Here is a 22,894-nt window from a genome sequence, read left to right on the forward strand (position 1 = left end):
GCGGAGTAGGGCGGGTGTGTGCGGGCGGCTCCTCAGGCCGGGCGGCGCGGCGCCCTCTCGGGGCTCGGGCCCCCGCGTGGCTCAACGGCCTCGGCCGGCGGCGGCCGCTCCCTGCGGCGGTTCGGTTCCCTCACCCGCCCTCCGCCCCCATGGGGGGGGGGGGGCTGAAGCTTTTTCTTCGCGTTTATGTATTTAGCAAAACCCTGTCTTTTAGCGAAATCCTCGTAATTGCATTTACTAGGAATGTGCTAACGGGGGAAAGTCGGGAGGCCGTGTCCTCCTGGGAGAAGAGGGAGGTGTGAGAGAGCTGTAGTGGCTGATGAGATGTTTGTGGCTGCGGTCGTGCTATTCGAGCCGGGGATGTAAAACTGGCCTCGACTCCTGAAAATCCCGGTCCTTCCTCAGGGATTCCCCCCCCCCCCCCCGCTGGGGTCTTACTTAGTCCAATTAATCCAATTAATTCTTTCAAAACCAAAAAATTTGCCCCGGCGCGGCAGGCGGGTTAGTTACCTGCTGTTCTTGACTCTTGTGAAGGAGTTACCACTTGCGGCTGCTTTAATTAACGTTTGTGTGTTTTCGTACTTTCCCTTGGTCTCTGAGTGACTCTGAACAAGCTGATAGCTGTTGAAAAGGTGACTTGCGATTTGCGTGACTCTGAAGGCACAGTTGCACAGTCCAGCCGAAAGCTGCACGGCTGCAGAAGGATCCTGCCTTTTTGTCCTGCCCGTGGCTATATGGACTGACTTTTGTCAGATGTAAATGTTTTGCCAGGTGATCTGGCCTTGGTGTACGGCTGCATAATTACTAGTGCCAGCACATCTGATAAGGAGAAAGCATGCTGTTAGCATTTATGTATGACTTCTGGAACTGATGGACTCCCTGTTAAGCTTTTTTGCACTGTTGATCTTCTCACTGTTTCTGACTATTGCATCAGACGATCTATAGTTTGGAATTTCATCCTTAGTTTCATCTTAAAATCTAGTTCGAACCAGCAAATCCTGCATTGTTTTCCCAGCTTAAGCATTGTATTGTTTTTTTGGTGGGTTGGTACCAACATATGATAGCATGACTAGTTAAGGGCTGCAAGTGTGACAATACTGTTACAATTAGAGGGATTCTCTGGAAAGCTCAGTAGTAAAGAATTACACATTTTTTCCCCTTTCTTTCAGCTGAGCCCAATCACATATGTGAAAGTGGCATGCCATCTTTCAAGAGTGTACAGTGCAGGAAAGCAAGAACAATGCAGGCAATATATTCCATAATACCGCCGAGAGAAATATCATGCCATATCAGTAGAGTACCAAGTATGTGGCATTCTTCTTTTGCAGTTGAGCTATGCTTGTTTTCTCCCTGGAGGAAACAGGGCAAAAAAAAAGATATCAAATCACTTTGCCACAGGTTTCAATAAATCAAAATATATGGCTAGTACACTGAATGCATCATGTAGTTGAACCTGTGTGGGGTCAGTAGGTGAAGTATAGCAAATTGGGCCCAAGCATTTGAAAAAAACTCAAATTTGGATCTGAAATATGTATCCAGTTTAGTAGTTTAATTCTAGGTATTTGAATTCTACTGCAGCTCCCAAGCAGTGACAAAATATTGGCAAAAGAATAATTTGCAATATATGCACCAAAGACATTCTGCTTGTCTTTTTCATTCTCTGCTTCTAGGAGTCCTCTTTGTCTGTGGTGTTGTGTATGTGTCAAATCGATTAAAAAAAARGGGGGGGGGAGGGGGTAAAGAGAGAGGTTCTTAATCTAAGAATGGTTATAGGTTTTAGGGGTCAGGTGAATGAATAAGGATAGGCATCTCATCCATCCTACTTCTTGCAAGAGTTGGGGAGGGAGTGGCAGTTCACATTACAGAAGGTTTCTATAAGATGTTTCCTTATTTTTAGGAGGAAAAAAAATTAATTGAACAAGTAAATCTTATAGTAGCACTTGTGTAAGGAATTCTTTTTGGAAATATGGAATGAAAAATAATGTTTGTATTCTAAAATGTAGACATAATAGGCAGTAAAGCATAAAGGCATTAAGGTAAAAATCTTACTGACTTCAGAGAAGAAGTAATTGAGTTTTTTTTTACTTTTTCAGAAATTATAGTTTGACTTCACTAGGTCTATGTGTTTGGTTTTTGGGGGGGGTTGCTTTTTTTGTTTTTTGTTTTTTTGTTTTTCAAATGCAGCTCAGAAAAATGATCAAAGCAGTCACTCACTTAAAGTGAAAAATAAAATGTGTTGTGTAAAAATTAGTATTCACTTTCATGAAATTTGTTTCTCTGTTGCTTTGTTTACAAACTAGGTTGTTGATACTGGGAATATTGCATTACTGCAATATTGAAGCAATACAGCATATACGACTGATACCAACTTGTCCTTCATAACCTTGGCCTGCAAACAGCTTGGTTCTGAGAAGTGGCTTCTCTTTCAAGTAGATACCTAATTTTCAAGTTAAACACYGGTACTGCTGACCTTTAAGGTAGCTCTCTTTATTAAACAAAGCAATCTCTTGCTGTTCTGCATACAATAAATTCACCTTTCTTTTTCCTTCCTGTTTTTTCCTACAGTGTCTCTTAAAAAAAAAAGTGCTGTTTTTTTTAAAAATGTGCTGTGACTTAAAAAGGAGGTTTTTACTCCTATATGCAACACAAAAGGGGCAGGCAAAAGCCATAGCTGAGGAAATATGGCAGCAAGCAGGCGCCCATGGACTTGAAGCTGATATGTACTGTATAAGTGAAATGGACAAGGTGAGATATTCCATGCTGTTTTGAAAAATAGATGTTTGGGCTGCATTTTCCTTGTGCTTGAGTGGTGGCTGCTAATAACAAATAATTTGGTACCTTTTTAGCAAGTCACTTCTTGTGGAAACACTACTTGTTTGCTAGCTGGCCATGACTCTTAAATGAACAGTCACTCAGTATGTAGCAAATCGTTACAAAGTTTTATGCAGCCAGGGAATATGAAGAATCTTCTTATGTTCTTCCATTTCATTCCTTCAGCATTTGAGAGCTTTGGAGATTAGTTTCTGGAAGGCTGTAGATGGGATATTTCTAGCCTTGCTATTGGTCTGCCACTTGAATAAATGTATTTTGCTTTATTCCACAACCTACATGGTTCAGGGAGGTGATTGTATGCATCAAGTGAGGAAGTAAGAGAATTCTGGTTTGACTGTATTTGTCGGTTAGGAGAAGGCCCTTTTTATGCTGCTGTTGAGTATTTCTCTCAGACCTCATCATCACTTAAAAGGATTGCTGTGAAGACTTTTGGATGGAATAGGTGATTGCAGAGTCAATAGTCATAATGTGATCCTGTTGCCATACAACATTGAGTGGTCAAGTCTTGGAAACACAGACTTTTGCATTTTCTTGTAGGTGAGAAGAGGTTAGTCCTGTTTAAAATTTCATTTGTTTACTGTGATTGCTTTTAGTTTTTGATGGAAGACTGAAGTGAAGTGGAAATGAGGTAGGAGCAATAATACAGGAGGCTAAATGGACATTTTCTTGGGACACAGTGCATGTGATCGGTCTTGGATGAGTGGTCTGAATAACCACATTTGCCATGATATGTATTATTCTGGGTAAGACATCATCTGGCTGTTTGATCACATCTTTTTCCATCGGTGGTCATATACAGCCTGAGCAGGCTGCTCTCTGCTGTTGTGTAGCATTGCTGTCCTCAACTGAAGAGTTAATTTGAAGGAGAGAGAAAGAATAGGATGAAGATAGGAACACCAAGGAATACAGGAAGGAGTGGAAGACAGAGTAAGAAATTATATGTAAGGTTTTTGTTGGTCTAGATATGCATCAGACTTCCTGATATTTGGCACAAATCAGTGCAGGACCTCTGCCCTTCTGGAGGCCAGATGACCTTGACTTTTCTTCCCAAAGAATCTGTCCCAAATGTTTGGCTTCCAAAATGTTGTCTTTAAGTTTGCAGAGGAGAAAGGCATTGCATCAGAATTTAATGAACTAATCGCACCTCTGTTCTAATATACCAGCTTTTACTTTATACACTTGTGATATTTTTTTTGTTTTTTTTTTTTAATGGAACACAATTTAGCATAACTTCTTATGTGATGTCAGTAGATTCTGGCATTTTGTACTTGAAGTATTTGCTTTTGTTTGTAAATACTGTAATACCTTGTGACAGTGGACTGATAAAACTCTTGTATTTTTACCTGTAAAATCAGGTGTGGAAGCTTTGAAAATCCCAGTTATTGCAACAGGAGCTTTAAGRCCTTTTTTTGCACAGTATGTAGTTCAGATCTGGAAGTTTTTGCCTCAGGAATTTGTGCGTGCTAGCAGTTTGCATGACCTTGTAAAAGACAAAACCTCTGGTTGGGAATGTCCCTGGACCACAGCTCATTGAAGTCTGGCAAAGTACTTGGGATATCCTTGTATGCCTACTCTGTTCTCTTACACTGTACTATACTCTTCTACAATAGCAGATGGTATTGTCCACTGTCAGAGGCAGGATACTGTTCTAGATGGTTCTTTAAGTTGCCTCATGCAACTGTTTTTAGATTCTTCATAAAAGTCTTGGAAAAAATGACAACAGCAAAACTGCTTTCTTTGTGTTCCTGACCTTTTTGGATTGAAGATGTAGTGGTGACATTTTATATGCCTTGAGGAGGGGATAAGATTTGAATGAATTACTAAATAAAGTATGTAGAAGACAGCTGTTCAAACTGTGAAGTTTTGAATTAAAGTCCTGAAACTGCACTTGCCACAGGATAAAGACAAATTCTCAGAAGTAYGTGAATTAGATATGTGTATACTTAAAACTTGAATTGAAGCCATAATACCTCTTGCAATCTCTTTTGTCTCATAATCCTACTATTTTATTAAATTTTGAATGCTAGGAATGATTTTAAACTGAAACCTAGAGCAAGCATTTGAAGGATCTGGGCTTGCTTGTTATGGCAAAGAGGCGGCTAAGGAGTGACCTCGAGTGACCTCAAGCAATCTGCTTTAGTCAAACTCTTCTCAGTGGAAGACTGTACCACAAGAGGGAAAATCCACATAGTAAACTCAGATTTGACACTAGTGGAAGAAATTCTAGATGGAAAATGTTGCCCAGAAAAGTGAAATCTCTATCATCAGAGGTTTTCAAGATGCAACTAGAGTCATGGCTGACCTAATTCAGTGTTGGCGGTTAGTCCCACTTTGGGCATGGGGTTGGACTAGATGACCTCCAGAGGTCACTTCCAAACAATGTTTCTGTGACTCTGTGAAGCAATTTTTCATGTGATTCAAAACTTACAGCATATAGGAGTACTGTGAAAGAATGGGTTGCTTGGTTAACTTGACAGGTAATATGTTGTTACAGTGCTGCAGCCAGGTATTAGTAGAAAACTGGAATAATCAAGGAAGCTGACTGGTTTCCCTTGAAAAGTAATAAATGGTTGTATGCAACCTGAATTTATGAAACTGACATACAAATACAGCCAGTTCTTGATGACCTAAAATAATAGGAGTAGCTCCTATAAAAAAAAAAAAAAAAAAGGAAAATACCAAAGATGACAAAGGGTAATAAGTGAATTGGAGGGGGGGGGAAGCGCCAATGACAATTGACTCTGGAGCACAGAGACTAATTTTCTTGGTTCAGAGCTAACTTATAGTTCATAGCACAGAGCCTTTTAGTAAAGGCGGAGTGTAACATAAAAAGTAGCAGTTAGAACCAGATGATCTCTTGTGGAATTTCAAAAGGATCTCAACTGTTTGTACAACCACACCCCAGTTATCTATGGATAAATTATCCAGATTGTGAGTAACTGTGTGATTGTGATCATATATGCAAAGGATACTTTTTCCACATGACAAAGCAAATGCTGTAGTAGTTGCATATTTAAGCTGTCTGAGTGCAGTTGTACAGTATTCTTAGCATGAGTATTAGCATGCTTAGACTGTTGCCCTTCAGTGTTTGCATATAGGATTGTAGGATAATTTAGGTTGGAAGGGACCTGAACAGGTCTCTAGTCCAGCCTCTTGCTCAGAGCAGGGTCAGCTGTGAGCTCAGACCAGGGTCCTCAGCGCTTCATCCAGCGTGGTCTTAGAAAAGCTCCAAGAATGGAGATGGCTCAACCTCTCTGGGCAATCTGTTACACTGCCTCACATCCTCATGGTGGAAAAAGTTTCTCCTTATATCCTGTCAGCACTGCTCTTGTTTCAACTCATGCCCATTGTCTCTTGGAAGAGAGACTGAGCTCCAGCTTGCTGGTAGTTTGACTGTAAATGTGCAGATGGCGTTATTTTCTGAGAGTTTGCCTAGAGGTTTCTGTATATTGATTTTATATTTTTTTCCAATGACTGCAGAATTTTACAGTTAGTAAGTATATTTTTTTCCCTATTTGCAAAGTTAGATGAAAAATAAAAAATATTAACAGTAAATAAAGGAACGATAATCTTTTGGGTAAAGCAGCTGATGTTTTTAAGTTAATCATATGTTCCAAGCACTTAGTTGTTTCCACCCTATGAGTTCATATCACATGCTTTTTGATAGCCAAACTACCATTCTTTTCTTCTCTTCAGATGGTTCTGAATGTCAAATTAATAAACAAAGTAATAAGCAAGGTTATAAGCTGCATCCCCAAAATGACTTGTAATTACTTGAAAGACTTGTGCTTTTGTACAGATAAGATGAGATTAAACATTTTTTGTGTACCTTTGGGAAGAGGAAAAGTGGAAAATAATATCTCAGATCACAAATATTTATCAAATGGCACTTCATAACTTGCTTTGTTCAATTATTTGTAGTATAATCTGGAAGCAGAAAAGGATCCTGTAGTTATTGTTATTTCCACTACTGGTACTGGAGACCCGCCAGACACTGCCCGCAAGTTCATTAAGAAAATTCAAGACAAGACCTTGCCACCTGATCATTTTGCACATCTACAATATGGATTGTTAGGTGATTCAGTATTTTCTATAGCATTCCAGCACTCGTTTGTCAGTAAATAATCTGTACTTGTAAATAGCATTTCTTAAATTATATATATATTTGTAATACATTTATTTTTATGTTATGAACAGGTCTCTTCTATGAGCAGTAAAGGAAGAATGACACAAAAGTGAAAGTTAGCTACCAATTTAAATTTTTTATACTTCAATTTTATGCATAAACAAAATAGGATGTAAGCTATCTGTGATTGCTGAAGTTTTAATTTCATGCTAAATCTCTGTGAATTAGGGATGTTTACATGGCCTTGCAAATGATCAGGCCTTTTTCTGTACAAAGGGAAAGGCTGTATAAAATACCCTAAAAAATAAGGCTTTGAGATCATCCTATCCCTTCAAGTTTGCAATAGCTCTTWCATTTTGAAGGTCATATTTACTGATTGCTAACAAGAATGTAACTTCAGATTACAAATTGATATGAAAAATACAGAGTTGGCAAAATGCATTTCACCTGTCTTAAGCTGATGGTAAGGACAGTTTGGAGCTGCATGTTTACTGTCCTCTCTCCTCTATGCTTTTCAGCAGCAACAAGGCCTAGAAGTTCAGATCACCTGTATTACTTGATCTCGAATTAAAATGGTTAAACTTTGTCAGTTCCTTGATGGGGGAGGAACACTTGAAGGCTGTAGAAAGGCACCTACATTTGCAGAATTGCTTTGGGGGTAATTCCATCTCAAGAGTGCTGTTGACTTTTCAGGTTCTGTTTAAACCAAATTCAGAAATTTCTATTTGAAACTGGGTTATTTTAGCCTGACAAATTTAAGTTGATAGGTAGAAGTGAAAAAACTTCTAGTAAAGGAAGTACCTCCTGGAAGGAAACTTCTAGTGGGTGTCTCATTTTGTAGTGTGAAATATATGTATCCTAATAATGTTACATTTTGAGATGCTATGCTATTGCCTATTTATAGATCACAGTTCATGAAACGGTTAGATTTTCATAGCTAAATGAATGCATGCTTATATGAAAATAAGTGTTTTATTAATATTTATTTTTGATGTAAAAGATACAGTATGTACTTTATAACATGTTTTCTGATTCCAGTCTAAAAAGCTAGTATTCTTAAAATACATTCTTAGTTTACTTTTCAGTATGTCCAATGGAGTATTAACTCTAATGACCCTGTCTGAAAGAGAGACGGAGTCTCCACAAAAATACCAAAAAGGCTGTTGTAAAGAAGAAATAAATAGTCTGTTTGTTGTCACTGCCTATCAATAGGTGGAATAAGAATCTAGAGGCTTTAAATTAGAACAAGAAAGGGTTGGGCTGTGAAAAATTCTGATAGTTAAGATGTTGAGACACTGATGTAAATTGCATAGAGAATTTGTGGAGTCTACATAACCAAGATCTTCTATATTAGATGAGGATCCCTCAGGGATGAGGTATGTGTTGTTAATCTTATATGGAGTAGGTGAGAGGGCTGGATGTCCTCTTAAAGTCTCAGATTCTCCATGAATGCAACTCCTGGTTCCACTGAATTTTTAACTGATAACAAAATGCATCTCCTAATGGAAACCCTTTATGGCTATTAAATGACAAGATCTTGCATACACCCAACGCAGTGAAAATGAGATCTGCAAAAAGGGTTTTCCTTAGTAGCTCTGATTCTGGTGTGGGGTTTTGGGACCGGATTCCCTCATGCMTATTTCCCTGTATTTCTTTCTTCATATGGTTTAAAATCACTAGTTCTTCCTATGTTTCTGACTTTTTTTTTTTTAAGATTCTGGTATTTTTGAATTTCTTCTAATATTCCCTCCCTTATGTTACTGATAGGTAGTAACAATTTTAACTTGAAGGTTAAATGATCTCTCTTGGTAATTCACATACAATTTATCAGTTTTATTCTGTTTCTAGTTATTTCAATTCTTTACTTTTTTATTGCAAAGTATTAAAAAAAAAAACTAAACTAAAGCAAGATTCTTGTGAAATATTAAGTATCTAAAGCAAGGCGTTTTCAGATAAATACTGTCTTGCATTTGTGAAGGAGGAACTCTTCAGCTATGTTTTGGACACACAAAAAATTATTAAGATCATATAAGTGTTTTGGTAATGTGCACTTTGATATATCAGATTCTCTTGTTTGCCTGCAAGAAAATCTTGTGATGTCTTTGCAGATTGTTGTCTGTGTAACCTGTGTGCCTGGCTGATTGACGTGATTCCTCTTTCTTTGAATTTGTTAGGTCTGGGAGATTCAGAGTACACCTTCTTTTGTAATGGTGGAAAGACGGTAGACAGACGACTGCAGGAACTTGGTGCCCAGCACTTTTATGATACAGGATTAGCAGATGATTGTGTAGGGTAAGAACTGAATGAGTTTGGATTTTACTTCTTCAAGATACGGTTATTACTTGTGAAGTTGGTTAAAAGCTCTAAATTCTACAAAATCAGTTGAACCTGAACGCTCAGCACCTCGCAGGAATGAGTTCTATCTCAGAACAGTATGCCTTTTCAATCTTAATTGCTGCTAAATGAAACTACAATTTTTAGATCTAAGTAAATATATATAATGTCTGTAAAAATTCAGGGTATTTAGTAATTTTAGAAATGGAGTAATTTAGAATATTATTTTTAAAATAAATAATGGTTTTTAAAATATATTCTGTGTTTACCCAAGCAAATACAAAACAAGTGGTGTTCCACAGTATTTGTGGCCAGGCACTGGATAATGAGATCTCTCTCTGCATACCCACCAGACTCTGATTCATTTTAATCTGTCTCTCAAAGATTTTTTCCAAGCTCTCATTTTGCATTGGCTGCAGTCTAAAGAATCTGTTAAACAAAGTCTCCTTTTATTGTAGTAGAGCTTCTTTAGGCAATCACTAAAACAGTTTGTGATTCCCCCCCCCCCCCAGTAAAACATCTGCCTTTTTTCTTGATCTCCATAGAGATAGGAATTATATAAGAAAACAACACCCTTCCTGTTCTGTTGCTCTTTCTGGCCTGTAGGCCGCAGTCTTGGCTTATTTATTCTGAAGTGCAGCTTATATCGCTTCTGTGCGTGATGATATGAGACAGAACTGAACACACAAACATTGCCATAATCATAAAACTTATATCTTGTGTTCTAAAATAATAAAAATGGAACATTATTGTAAGCTATTGATGTTGCTGTTGCACAGCGAAAAATTGCATATTTTGCTACCATCCCTTCAACTTCCTGTTATAAACTTGAACATAAGAAAATAAAATTGAGAGGTTGACAAAAGGAGTGAGATTGTTTTACATTGTAGACCCCATAAATTTAAATAGCAGTGATAATTAAATGGAAACGCAAATTTTTAACAAGAAAAGTCATCTTGGTAACAGCTGCCAGTATGTAAAAAATGGAAAATGAGTAGTGTTGTATAGCTTTTTTTGTTCTTTTCATTATTTATAAATTAGCAGTCCAGTAGGTTTGCTTTGCTTTTATGTTGCTTTGTTTGTTTGTTTTCTTCCCTCCACAGTTTGGAACTAGTGGTTGACCCTTGGATTGATGGACTTTGGCTTGCCCTCAAAGAATCATTTCTACTGCAGAAAGAAAAAGAAGGCATGAGCAGCAATGTCAATGCTGTTTCTAACTCTCTCTCTGCAGCCCCACGTGTACATGAAACAGACTTAACCTCAAAAATACAGCACTTGAAGCTAGAAGATGAGGGAGTGAGGAGTTCTGATGTTCTGTCACAGAAACTGGTTGACATTAATCTTGTGACTTCAGCTCAAGACACTGAACCTTCACTTGTTCATTCTGTCCCTCCCATCTCCCAGTCTGTTCTTAATGTTCCTGCCTTGCCACCAGAATATATAGAGGTCCAGTTTCAGGACACCCATGGTGAGGTAAGGACTTCACTTTGAATGATGCAAGCCTTCACTTCTGGTGAGGAACATGAGTGTATACTCCTATGTACCACTCCAAAGAACAAGTGGACACATATCTAAAGGAGGTATGTCCCTGAACACAGGAGGTTTTTAAATTGTGAGTGAAAGGTCCATTTATATTGTAAGAATGTACTTGTCAGCATATCAGTTGAGGACACTGACATAAAAGTATAATTTAGCTAAATAATAATTTGATAAGGGAATGGCAATGCAGTGCCAGGAATGGAAGAACTGAAATCATCAGAAATTTGTTTTGACAGTGAAACCATCTTCTGTGGAAAGAAGTATGGTGCAATTCAGTTCAAATTTCAATACTTGCATAATGCCCTAAGATGGCGTAAAATTCCTCGAAATATTGCTGCATACTTAACTGAGAAATTTGCTATTGTAAAAAATGATCATAATTTTACTACTGCAAAAAGAAGATAAACTGTAGCTCAAAAGTCAGTGTGCTTTTACTATGTGGCCTGCTGTGCAAAGAGAAGAATTAGCATAAGCTACTGATCATCTCCAGTTGGCAAACTTAATATTCAGAATGAACTGGAATATGTGACTCAAACTTTTTTGATTGCCAAAGGACAGATGTTTTGCTTATCTCTGTAGGGGAGCAGCAAGGGCTAGCTCCTTAAGCAGGGAGCTAAGTATGATTACATGACCAGTAGGGCAGGGACCTCGCCAGCTAAGGAAAGGTTCTACAATACCTGAGCGAGGCAACCTTGGCAAATCCAGAGGTGGTAGCCAGGATCAACCAAGAGTCCGGATCATCAGGCAAGTTTGTGGTGATGAAGCAGTTGTGAGATCAGGCTGGAAAGTCAGTCTGTGAGTCAGAGCCCAAATCAATGGTATCCATGGCAAGGCATGGACTTGGCTGTGGCTGAGCTCAAGACCAGTACTCCTATGATTGACTGAAGGCCCAGGTCTGAGCTTAAATGGGACTCCTGGGGCCACGAGCAGAGTGTTTGGATGGAGACCCCCAGTGAGGTTGGTCATGGCCATTAAAGCCTGTTAGTGCCCTCAGGGCCCAGACAGTCTGTCAGTTGCAGGTGACAGGATTAATGGTGAGAAAATCACTTTTATCTAAATAATATAATTATGAAATAGGAAGCATGAATTTGAACACTAKAAACTTTTGCTTTTCTTTTAAACCTCAGAATTGTATTACTTTTTGTACAAGTTGTTGAGTTAAGCAATCTAAATTACTGAAACAAAGATTTACGATTTAGAGGTACTCTTGGATTACAGACCAGGTTTAAAGTTGTGCTACAGTGCTTAAAAGAGGAGCTGGGCACTCAATTTTCAATGAATCCCAAGAGCTTAATTTATAAAATCTCCCCTGCTGTGACAGGGGTGATTTCTACAAATCTAGAATTCAGGGACAGATTAGAGATAATAGTCTTTAGATTTCAGATGTGCAGCTGGATGATTGTCTTGAGCATTGGAGAGCACCAAGTGCAGATTTTTCCTTGGGCGTTATTTTTTTGACAGAGCTGGCTCTTAGCAAGTAGGTCCCATGTGTCATACCTGTAAAATCTCACCCTACAATCCATATCCTTTCCCAAAATCTCGCATTGCAACAACCATGCATAATTTTCTGCCAAGCAAAGCTGAAGTTGGTTCCTTCTGAAATGCATTGGCTTGAGTTTGAACATTTCCAAAAGGAGACTCCCTGTTACCTAAAGAAGGCTGGATACATAATCTCTTCAGTTATTTATGAGAATTGTGTCTTGGAGTGCTAAGGACTGAATTAACAAGCTGCTGCTTATCACTAGAAGAGCAGTAATGGCCTACCTGTTAAGCCTTTGTGGCAAATACAGGATAATTCTATTTAGCTTAAATCTTTATCTCGTTATGCATTGAACTTGACCTGGAGGAAATATGAATGTAGATGGCTATTATAGTCCAACTGATGCACAGTAACCTGATAGTGAGCCCAAGCCATTAATCGCAACGTTTGAGAATATTAAAACTTCCAAGTGTTGGTCTTGGTGTGGTGTGTGTTTTTTGTTTGTTTGTTTTACACAGGAAATCTTCATATTAGCTGATACTCTCATACTGATAGAATAATTCCTTTCCATTTGACTGAATATTGTAACAGACACTTGATATCCCTCTCGCCTCTGGGAGGATAAACCCAAAAATAAAAGCAAAAACCTCTGGGTTGTTGTCTGTACTGATATCAAATGTTTCTCACAGACAACAGTGATGGAGAAATGAAGGCTATAGTCTAATCTTAAAGTGACAACCTTTGTCGGAAGTGGTCTAAAATTATTCTTGGGGCCTATTAACAAGTATTTTCACTCARTGTAGAAGTACTGTGGGATAACATGATCTCATTCTGCAGGGTGGGGCTTGCTGCTTAGCTATCAATTTAATTTTAGTTTTTAGAATTTTTCCTATAAATTGCCTGTAATAATACCCCCATCTGAATCCTGACGTCCTAATCTCTTAATCTGCAGTGATGTTTTTAAATAGCTTCTATTCTTTCTTCTTATGTCCTTTCTTTACACTTAGTTATCCTTTAATTAGGCAGGAGTTTTCTGAGTTTTAATATAAATGCCATTTTCAAACTGACTGTTTTAAAACAGCTCTTAAACTGCATTTGCTAATAGTTTAGCTGCATTAAACTGTTCAAGCCTACTGACTTGTTTAATTGAATATATGCCTGTTACTACTTAGATACAATTTTGAAAAACGTAGAGCAAAACGTGTGGGGGTGTGTGTGGTACATTTTTTTTTCCTCTTTATTTTTCTTCTAAGGTTTAGGTTTCAAAAAAAAAGAAATTGCCCGTGATTGCACCAACATTAATTCATGTATAGCATAATAACCTGTTACGCAGCTGATTTGTTTGTTCAGTGCAAATTTTCACGTCCTCCTTTTCAGAATCCCAGCCTGTTGTCACTGATTTCAGAGGGAACAGCCTTTGAAGTGCCAGTTACAAAAGCAGTTCAGCTCACTAGAGAAGATGCGATAAAAACTGCCTTGCTCTTAGAACTTGACATTGCGGTAAGTTAGTGAAGGCTTTTTCTTTAGTGGGTAAAAATAAAGGCTAAAAATACATGTTGTGTATGATAATTGGGGGGAAAACTGTTATGGTGTTTACTTATTTGACTGCTTAAAAAGAAAAAAGAATCCCTCTACAGTAGGCTGAAGTCAGCTGAAGTTGATCTGTTTTGTAAATGCAAAGTCTGATATGTTCACTGAAAGTTACAGCACCCTAAAAACAAAAACTTTAAACTTTATAAAAATTGTGCAGAAAGCTATCAAATTAATTTCTTTGTTCCATGGATATTGTATTTTACTGAAATAGCTTTTTGAGGGAATTTGCAGTGGAGAAGGGCAGGCAGAGAATATAGAAAATGAGTAAGACTTCAACTTGAAAGTATAGAACTTAGGAAATATTCAGAAACTTTATATAGTAAATTGTGACTAGCTTGTGGTAGTAATCTGCGCAAGTAATAATTTGACTAGTATGGTCAAGTGATGAGAATTTTTAGCTCCTTATCTTGGAGACTGAGCTCTGTTTTTGCCTCTGGCATTCATTTGCTCTTTTTTAGTACACTACTCAAACTGTCAACCCTTGTTACCCTGGATGTAGAAACAGAATGATGTTTTAGTTTATTTAGGGAAGGTCATATTCTGTATACTCATTTGAAGATGAAAAGCACAAGGAGTGCTCAATATTACTTTACAGGCAATCTTTAAATTAGAAGTATTTTGCTTTAGAGCTGTTTTCCAAATTTGTGGAATTGTACTATTGGGATATTGTTATCTGTTCCACTTTATAAGATTTTTTTTTTAATTGGGTCCTATGAGCTTAATCTGTGTCAATTTCTGTGGGACATTTTTGGAATCTCAGTTTTAAAGAGAGTATATTATATTTCTTCTAACTACCTAAATTAAGTTTTGAGCAAGTTAGCCCCTGAGATGGAATGTTTTCTTGCATATATTGCATGTACCCTGTCATCAAGCAACTTCTGAATCCTGTTCAGAAATGTGTATGCACACATTGAAAATTCAAATATTTTGTACCTTTTTTTTTCTTATCCCTCCTCAGACTCTCTGTAGCTTTTGTATACAGGATACCCCATATGATGCTTAAGGAAATCATAATGATACAAGTATAATTTTGTATGCAATTATATTCTTAGGCTTCTGTCTGTTAGGCTTTCAGCAGTTAACCACAAGAACCTCAGCCAGCTAGGGAGAATCTATCTTAATACCCGAGCTACCTTTTTAATTTTCACTTTGCTCTTTCCTGTGTGTTGTGGGTTTTTTTGTTTTTTTGGTTTTTTTCCTCTGAAAATGAAAATAGTCAGGGTCACCTCTTTCACAGTTCATCAGATAGTCTTAACCACCAAATTTTCTTTTAGTGATAGTACATATCTATACAAAATTGTATTCATTGTGAGGACTTGATATTTATTCATTTCTGCACTATTTTCAAACCAGAAAACAAAGTACATTGCTATTAATGATCCAGACTGGTTGTTTAAGCACATCCTCTTAATACACAATTTTTTTTTCCTTCTGTTTAGGTTGCTTAGCAGGTCTTATTTAAAAGCTTTCAAATATTTAACCCCGATAAGGAAAGATTTTTCTAATCAGCAAGATTAAACCTGAAAAGGAAACATTAGTATTTAGTTTCTGATGTGATCAGAACAATGAAGTGCCAGTACTGTGTATTAAGAACATATGACTTCATGTGATTGTGATATATGAAGATTTCTGTCAGTTAGGAATAGAAATGTTGTGGGGCTTGGTTTATTACAGTTTTACGGAAATGATCTCATATTTTAAAACAGGATACAACCTTTGACTACCAACCTGGAGATTCCTTTTGTGTAATATGTCCCAACAATGTCAATGAGGTGGAAGAACTTATTCACATCTTGGGACTTTCTGAAAAAGGAGAGCACTTTGTTTGTGTAAAGGTGAAACAGGGCACTAAAAAGAAAGGTAAGTGTTCCTCTCTGCTTTGGTAATAGTAAGTATGCATAGTTTTGAATATTTCTTATCTTCAGTATGGTGTATACAGCTGTCATTTCATAGAGGTGTGTTAAAAATCAGAGGCATATGAAAAAGAGAGGAGACTTAAAATGCTGCAGCTGTTTTTACCATAGATGAGTTAGTTGCTGTTTGGGAGCTTGAGACTGTCATTGGTGTTCCTCCTCCTGTCCTAGTTCCTCTGTGCTCCTTTGTGTTTATGGAAATGAGCCTTTAAGCACATAACCTAACATTCCCTCACTTGAAAGTAAAACCAAAGAGGACTGCACCATCCTCTGTTCTTGCCACAGCACTTCACAGCTGTCTGGTTTACCTCCTAGGAGGGCTGTGCTCCTGGAGCAGAAGACTTAGTGCTGCTGCAAGGTGCCTTTTAAGGGCTTGTCGGTCTGTGTGGATCTGGCTTGCTCAGTCTTCTGGTCCCACTAGTCAGGTATGGTAGCTGCAGGTTCAGGGTAACCCCATGTAGTCTCAGCTGGACCTGTGAGAATTACCCTTCTCTTGCCTTGTGATTGGTATCTCGGTGGTGCTGCTGAGTTGTGCTTCTGCGGGACAGTAGGACTTTTTGTTGCTCTAGTCTGTGGGTAAATCAGTTCCCTGGATCATCAAGGGCCACACAGATTTTCCGTTAAGTATGGTGGGCCCCTCTTCCTGGACTGGGCGAGTAACATGCATGTTAATGATGTTGGTTTACATGGTAGCCCCCTTTCCATATAACGTTTCCATCCACTGTCCCAGTGTAAGCCATTCTACAGTACAAGTGGTGTGTGAAAGCTCTGGTGGTTGCAGAGGCTGTCATTTGCCTAGGCTCTCTGCTCCAATTCCTGTTCCTGGATCTTGGTAAAGGGGGGTTTGCACTACAAATTAGGATCCTATACCTCCAGATATACTGTCCAGTCCCATACATACCCTCCCTTCAGCTCTTGATCCATAACATACAGATTTGTATGTACATATATTTCCCAGGACATATTAATCAAAACAATGCAGATGGTTTGCATAAACTTAACTGCTGTTTAAAATACCTTCATCCCCAAAGTAGCCCCCAGCATACCAGCAGATTTAACAAATGTTTAGAGGCCAATCCTTTCCCAGTAAGGAGTCTCATGGCTTCTCATGGGTGTTGAGTGTAGGCAGACATGCTTACTATTTCTTTGCATTGCTCCCCTCCCTCTCAACAAACCATATTGCCTGCATCCCACTGGAAGCTGACGAGAGCATTTGACATGTGGTGGGGTTTTTTGGGGAAATTTTAGGACTATTTGATACAACCATAAACAATTCTGGCCAGATACGCTGTGCCTTCTGTTCCCTAGGTAGCTTTAGCACAATTATGATAAAAGGATCAGATGGCCCTGGTCCATATTGCATACAACTATTGGGAAAGGCATGTGGGGGCAGTGTTTCAGGTGACAGGAGAGCCTTCCAAGCTCTTCTTTCCTTCCCCCTTGACCCTTCCTGCAGAGGTCCCTGTGCCTGCAAGGGAGTGAGCACATTCACAGGAGATGCATAACAGAGGTGTCCAGGCCCAGCTGACCCTCCTCCCTGACCCCCGCTCCAATAACTGACCTATGCTGAGTGTCACCAGTTAGATTTGAAGCAGAGCCAGCATCAGTTACAGCCTGGTCCCCATGCTGGGGACAAGCCCTGGATCCACGGGACTGATTTGGCTGCTATCTTGGCCCCACAGTGCCCCAGGAACTGGCATGAGTTGTGCAGAGCTGAGCTCCTGGCGGAGTTGGGGCTCAGCTCACCCAGTCCAGGATCCCCAAGCACCTTGCCACAGGCAAGCAGCAAGGCCTCGGCTGGTGCCAGGGGATTTCGCAGGTGTGCTATTTGCACTTTTTACAGTATATACAGGGTCAAGTACAGTTTCAAAGGAAGGAATTAAAGGGGCGTTACAGAAAAGGAGGAGGTAGGGGAGGGCCAAAAGCATCAGACCTTTGAAGGAGGATGGAGTTGAAATTTATACCTTTCGTTCCTCCTGAAGGAGAATAGGTTTTCCTGTGCAGATAAGAGCCCTACTGCCTCACTCTGTAAAACTTGAATCTCTCTCTGAAAGCTGAGGACTTCCTTTTGCAACTGTTTATTTCCCTCTATAATAGGTTTTCTCAAATACCAAGGAGTGGTTTGTAAAGAACCTGGCCTTAGCCAGTTTTTCTGGGTTTCCACCTGCTATATGGCTAATGCAGTCTGTGTCTTAAAAATTTGTGGCACTCTTCTGTTTTTCAAAAGATCCTCCATATTCTCCTTTAAATGTACATTTTATTCAAATGAATCAATTCTGCCCAAAAGAACCAATTTATACTTCTCAATCTTCTCATAAGTTTGTTTTCAGTCCCATTACCCCAGTTATCCCAGGAGTCCTAAAATTTCAGTAGAGTCCTAACTCACTAGACACATTTGCAAAAGCATTAGTCCCATCCCCACATAGAAAGTTTTGTACCTGCCACCTTGCTCACAGCCCCTCTGAATCCTGCTGACTGTGACAGATGTTAAGGGTTGCTGAATCGAGTAGCCCAGTAGTGGTAAGGATCTGGCTGAATGGCAGAGCTCAGAGGGCTGTGATCAGCAGCACAGAGTCTAGCTGGAGGCCTGTAGCTAGCGGTGTCCCCCAGGGGTCAGTACTGGGTCCAGTCTTGTTCAACTTCTTCATCAATGACCTGGACGAAGGGACAGAGTGCACCCTCAGCAAGTTTGCTGATGATCCAAAACTGGGAGGAGTGGCTGATACACCAGAGGGCTGTGCTGCCRTTCAAAGAGACTTGGACAGGCTGGAGAGGTGGGCAGAGAGGAACCTCATGAAGGTCAACAAAGGCAAGTGCAGGGTTCTGCACCTGGGGAGGAATAACCCCATGCACCAGTACAGGCTGGGGGTTGACCTGCTGGAGAGCAGCTCTGCGGAGAAGGACCTGGGAGTGCTGGTAGACACCAGATTAACCATGAGCCAGCAATGTGCCCTTGTGGCCAAGAAGGCCAATGGTCTCCTGGGGTGCATCAGGAAGAGTATTGCCAGCAGGTCGAGGGAGGTGATTCTCCCCCTCTACTCAGCCCTGGTGAGGCCACATCTGGAGTACTGTGTCCAGTTCTGGGCTCCCCAATACAAGAGAGACATGGYGCTACTGGAGCAAGTCCAGTGAAGGGCTGCAAAGATGATTAGGGGACTGGAGCATCTCTCTTATGAGGAAAGACTGGGAGAGCTTGGCCTGTTTAGCTTGGAGAAGAGAAGGCTGAGAGGGGATCTTATCAATGCATACAAATATTTAAAGGGAGGGTGTCAAGAGGATGGGGCCAGACTCTTCTCAGTGGTGCCCAGCGACAGGACACAAGGCAATGGGCACAAACTGAAACGCGGGAAGTTCCATCTGAACATGAGAAAAAACTTCTTCACTGTGAGGGTGACAGAGCACTGGAAGAGGTTGCCCAGAGAGGTTGTGGAGTCTCCTTCTCTGGAGATATTCAAAACCCACCTGGATGCGATCCTGTACAATGTGCTCTAGGTGACCCTGCTTGTGCAGGGGGGTTGGACTAGATGATCTCCAGAGGTCCCTTCCAACCTCAACCATTCTGTGATTCTGTGATCCCACAGCTCCATGTCCCCAGGTCCAGCCATTAGCAAGGCTGAGCATGTATTCCAAATAGACGCACGCATTCAGAAAATACATGGCTGGCCATGCACAGCAACACAGATGAGAAACACAGCATTCATGCAAACACAGACGGCACCAATGACCTCATCTTGTTTCTGCAGCTTTTATGCTTTGTCTTGTGTTTGCATGTAAAATGCCATGCCTGTTTAAGAATCTGAATGACTAATAATGGAAAGGAAGATCATAGAGTCAATGTTCTCTTCTTTCTGCTCTTGAGTTTGCAAGTCACGCTGACTTTTTACACTTGTCTTGCATGCAAGGGCAGAATCATAGCTGTCACTTTTGTTGGCAGCAATACAATGTTCCACTTAAAATTTGTGTCTGGTTCCTTGAACTCTACTCAGTCTAGTAGTTTATCCAAATTCCTCTCAGCTACAGAGCTTTTATACAGGAAAAGGCAGTGTGGGACAAGCTCCCCAGCTATTAACTGATCTTTAATTGAATATATATATATGTGTGTGTGTGTGTATATATATTATATATGTATGCATATACACACACACACATATATATATATGGACAGCTCATGAAGTTATCTTGACTTTACAAGTTGCTGCTGATGCATGAAATCCAATCATAGCTTGTGCACTGACTTCCAACCCATTGCAGTTATGAAGTAAAATGGCTTAGGATTAAGTCCAAATTCAGTTCTTTGGGGCTGTGCTGGTGAGCAATGGCTCATTAAGTTACTGTAACTTAATTACTTGCTGTTGCCATTCTGTACCAAAAAATTCAGCTCTGTAATGCAGCTTGGCAATCCCTAGCTATGCTCCAGAGCTGTTTTCCCTTTAAGATGGTTGCCTCCGCAGCTGTGTTCATCTCTCTGAGGAATTTGCAGTAACTATTACTGTTGTGGGTTTACTGAATGAAGAGAGCTAGAAAACATGAGGAAAAAAAGAAGAGCATAGACAGAAGATAGTGCCTCTGGTGCATTTTCAAGATGTACTGAGAATTCTATTGAGTTCTATTTACAGTCTCTTTTTGTTCAGTCTATGAATTCTTTGAAGTACATGAGATCAATTGTTACTTCAAAAGGGACGACAAAATACAGAAATTATTTAGCTGGCTGGTACAAAGACTATTGTTCAAATGCTCATTTGCTGTAGTAGGTTTTTATTGTTTGTACAAGTATCCTAGGAAGAGGATTAAGTCTTTATTATGGAATGCTCTCAGATGTTGCACAAACTTCCTTTTTTTGAAGTATAAAAACAGCTTTTTCTTTTATCACCTTTATGCCAATCCTCTAATCTATTAAAAAAATAAATTTTGTTCTCTGTACAAGGGTTTAGTCAAGTAATGATGATGTGAAGAGGTAATTTACCAAGGTGTATAGATATGTTCTTGGAATAAAGATTCTGTATTAAAGGACTCTTGAACATGGAGAAAAGCATAGCAAAAATCAGTGGCTGGGAGTTGAAGCCAAAAAACATTATCAAGAGAAATCTCGACATGCAAGTTGGGTTTTTAATGAAACAATTTGGGACTTGGAGAGCTTATTAATTAAAGGTTTCTGTCACCTAAATGCTGCTATATTGCTTCTGGTGTTAGCTTAGAACAGGAAGCAGATTAGCTGCTGTGGCATGGCATGGCATGAGGCTGGTAAGCCTGGCTGGACCCTAGCTGACTCTTTGAAGAGAGAGTTTGGATGTTCATGCAGCTGCTTCCCATAAATGGAACCCATGGGGAATACAGGGCAGATTGCACAGAACTTCCTTGGACCTGCTTGGGACTCAGAAGCTCCAGTGGGGCGCTTGGCTGCCATCACCTTTGATTAGATCTTTAGAAAATGTGCCTGCAATTCAGCATGTTCTAGTTTTTCAGGAGTCCTTACTGATGCAGGAAAAAAATATGCAAAGTGTGGATATTCCTCTCCCTTGTAGGCATTCATCTGGATTTCTGTAGGGTGCAAAGGGGCAACAAGGCCTTGAGTGGCTTGGTAATAAAATTTATTTTAACATATAATAAACCATCTTGTTTCCTGCCTTCCTGATAATTACTGACTTTTCATTGGAAAATTTTCACTGATACTTCATCAGAAAACTGTCTGCTCTTTAGCTTGTAATTTCCATTCATGAGTGAGCCTGATCATACAGAAATTGAATATGATTTAGCTCCTAGTATTTCTTGAAGAAGCAGTCTGTGATGCTAATTTTGGCTGTTAATAGGTGCATGTGTGTGCTTTTTTCTCTCACTAAAATAGGAGCAACTCATCCACAACACATTCCTGAGAGGAGCACTCTGAAATTCATTCTAACCTGGTGTCTGGAAATAAGAGCAATTCCCAAAAAGGTTTTTAAGTGTTTCTTATTTTGTAGAGAAATCCTTAGTAATTTTATCATGTGTGGTTTATTGCAGATCTATCCCTGCATGACTTGTAGTTATCATGGTTTTTGGTTTGTCACTTTGTATGCTGCTGATTATATTTTGTTTTAAGCAATTGTGCTCTTAGTACTTTTCTCTATCGGGCGAACTGTAAGACTGGCAGAAAAAATACTGAAATCCCTATTGCCATTCTGCAGTACCTTGAGCATAGGTAGTCTGCAGAAGTTAGTGAAAAGCATTGATGCTAGATGTTTGGAAGGCTGACGCTCTCTGACCTTGAGCATTCTAGAGAAATCATGCCCTCTAACCAAAGAGGAGCGATTTCTGTCCAGTCTTGTCATTGAAACTATGCATGCTGCTCTATACAAACATCTCATAATATCTTCTAAATGATTTTAAAGCTTTTCCTTAACTTTTTAGTAACCTGGCAGAATTCAGAGATTGACTTTTTGCTTGTATGGTATTTGTTTCCACAACTGTGAAAATTATTTCCCTTGCGTTTTGGGCCTCCAAAAAACTGGAAACTTACAATTGAAAATGCTGTGTATTGCCTGATATCGTTAAAACACATTTTAAAGATAGTTTTATGTGAAGCATGAAGCTAGAGTTGTATTAGCTGGGTCTCTAAGGGAAATGAGCTTTTAGAAGAGGATCTATTTTCTCAATTAAGTGGATTTTGTAGCAGGATCCACTATATGTCATTATTAGACAATATTCTGTAGAACCGAAGTTTCCAGCTGGTTCAACCTTCTTAAAACTGCATTTAACAGTTTTACAAAGTTTGTTTCAACAATAGGAGTATCATCCAAGCCAGGTTTTGTAATCTATTTTCTTTATTGCCTGTTCAGTGTAGAATGTGCATTATGTAACTCCATGTGCAAAACGAATATCTGGAAGCTTAGTATTTGAGCATACACAAATTACTTTCTGAATTTTTTTTTCTTTTTTTGGTGTAGAATGTGTCCTCTGATTGCATTTGGTGTTTTGGTTCACTTTTCTTTTATGCACCGTGTCTATTTTCACCTTGCCTTGTGGGAGAAAAACCCCTGGAACTATTTACATCCAATCTTTACTTTATCTTACAATGCTCAATTTAATTTTCCCTTAAGAAAA

General features: G+C 39.3%; 2 protein-coding genes across 6 annotated transcripts in view; one reads left to right on the forward strand and one right to left on the reverse strand.

Annotated features, from left to right (window-relative positions):
- The window catches only part of FASTKD3 (FAST kinase domains 3), a 10,546-nt gene extending 9,930 nt beyond the window's left edge, over positions 1 to 616 (reverse strand). Inside the window, exon 1 of the mRNA XM_026082596.1 lies at positions 511 to 616. The gene's annotated coding sequence lies outside the window, so the exon portion shown is untranslated. The remainder of the gene's footprint in view (positions 1 to 510) is intronic.
- MTRR (5-methyltetrahydrofolate-homocysteine methyltransferase reductase) overlaps positions 1 to 22,894 on the forward strand; it is a 36,618-nt gene that overhangs the window by 360 nt on the left and 13,364 nt on the right. For 2 of the 5 annotated variants that reach the window (XR_003256140.1, XM_026082593.1), the window contains exons 1-9: positions 888 to 1,304; positions 2,301 to 2,477; positions 2,566 to 2,745; positions 6,754 to 6,907; positions 9,133 to 9,250; positions 10,396 to 10,765; positions 13,689 to 13,811; positions 15,611 to 15,764; positions 21,660 to 21,748. Coding sequence is in view for 4 of the 5 variants with exons in the window: in XM_026082593.1 (XP_025938378.1) it covers positions 2,602 to 2,745; positions 6,754 to 6,907; positions 9,133 to 9,250; positions 10,396 to 10,765; positions 13,689 to 13,811; positions 15,611 to 15,764; positions 21,660 to 21,748 (1,152 nt within the window). In the remaining variant the exon portion in view is untranslated. Of the gene's footprint in view, positions 1 to 887; positions 1,305 to 2,300; positions 2,478 to 2,565; positions 2,746 to 6,753; positions 6,908 to 9,132; positions 9,251 to 10,395; positions 10,766 to 13,688; positions 13,812 to 15,610; positions 15,765 to 21,659; positions 21,749 to 22,894 lie in introns of those variants that run through there. The other 3 variants (XM_026082590.1, XM_026082592.1, XM_026082591.1) reach the window with 3 other exon arrangements.

The sequence above is a fragment of the Apteryx rowi genome, unplaced genomic scaffold (genome assembly GCF_003343035.1).
Source record: "Apteryx rowi isolate R43461 unplaced genomic scaffold, aptRow1 scaffold_584, whole genome shotgun sequence".
Classification (NCBI taxonomy): Eukaryota; Metazoa; Chordata; class Aves; order Apterygiformes; family Apterygidae; genus Apteryx; species Apteryx rowi.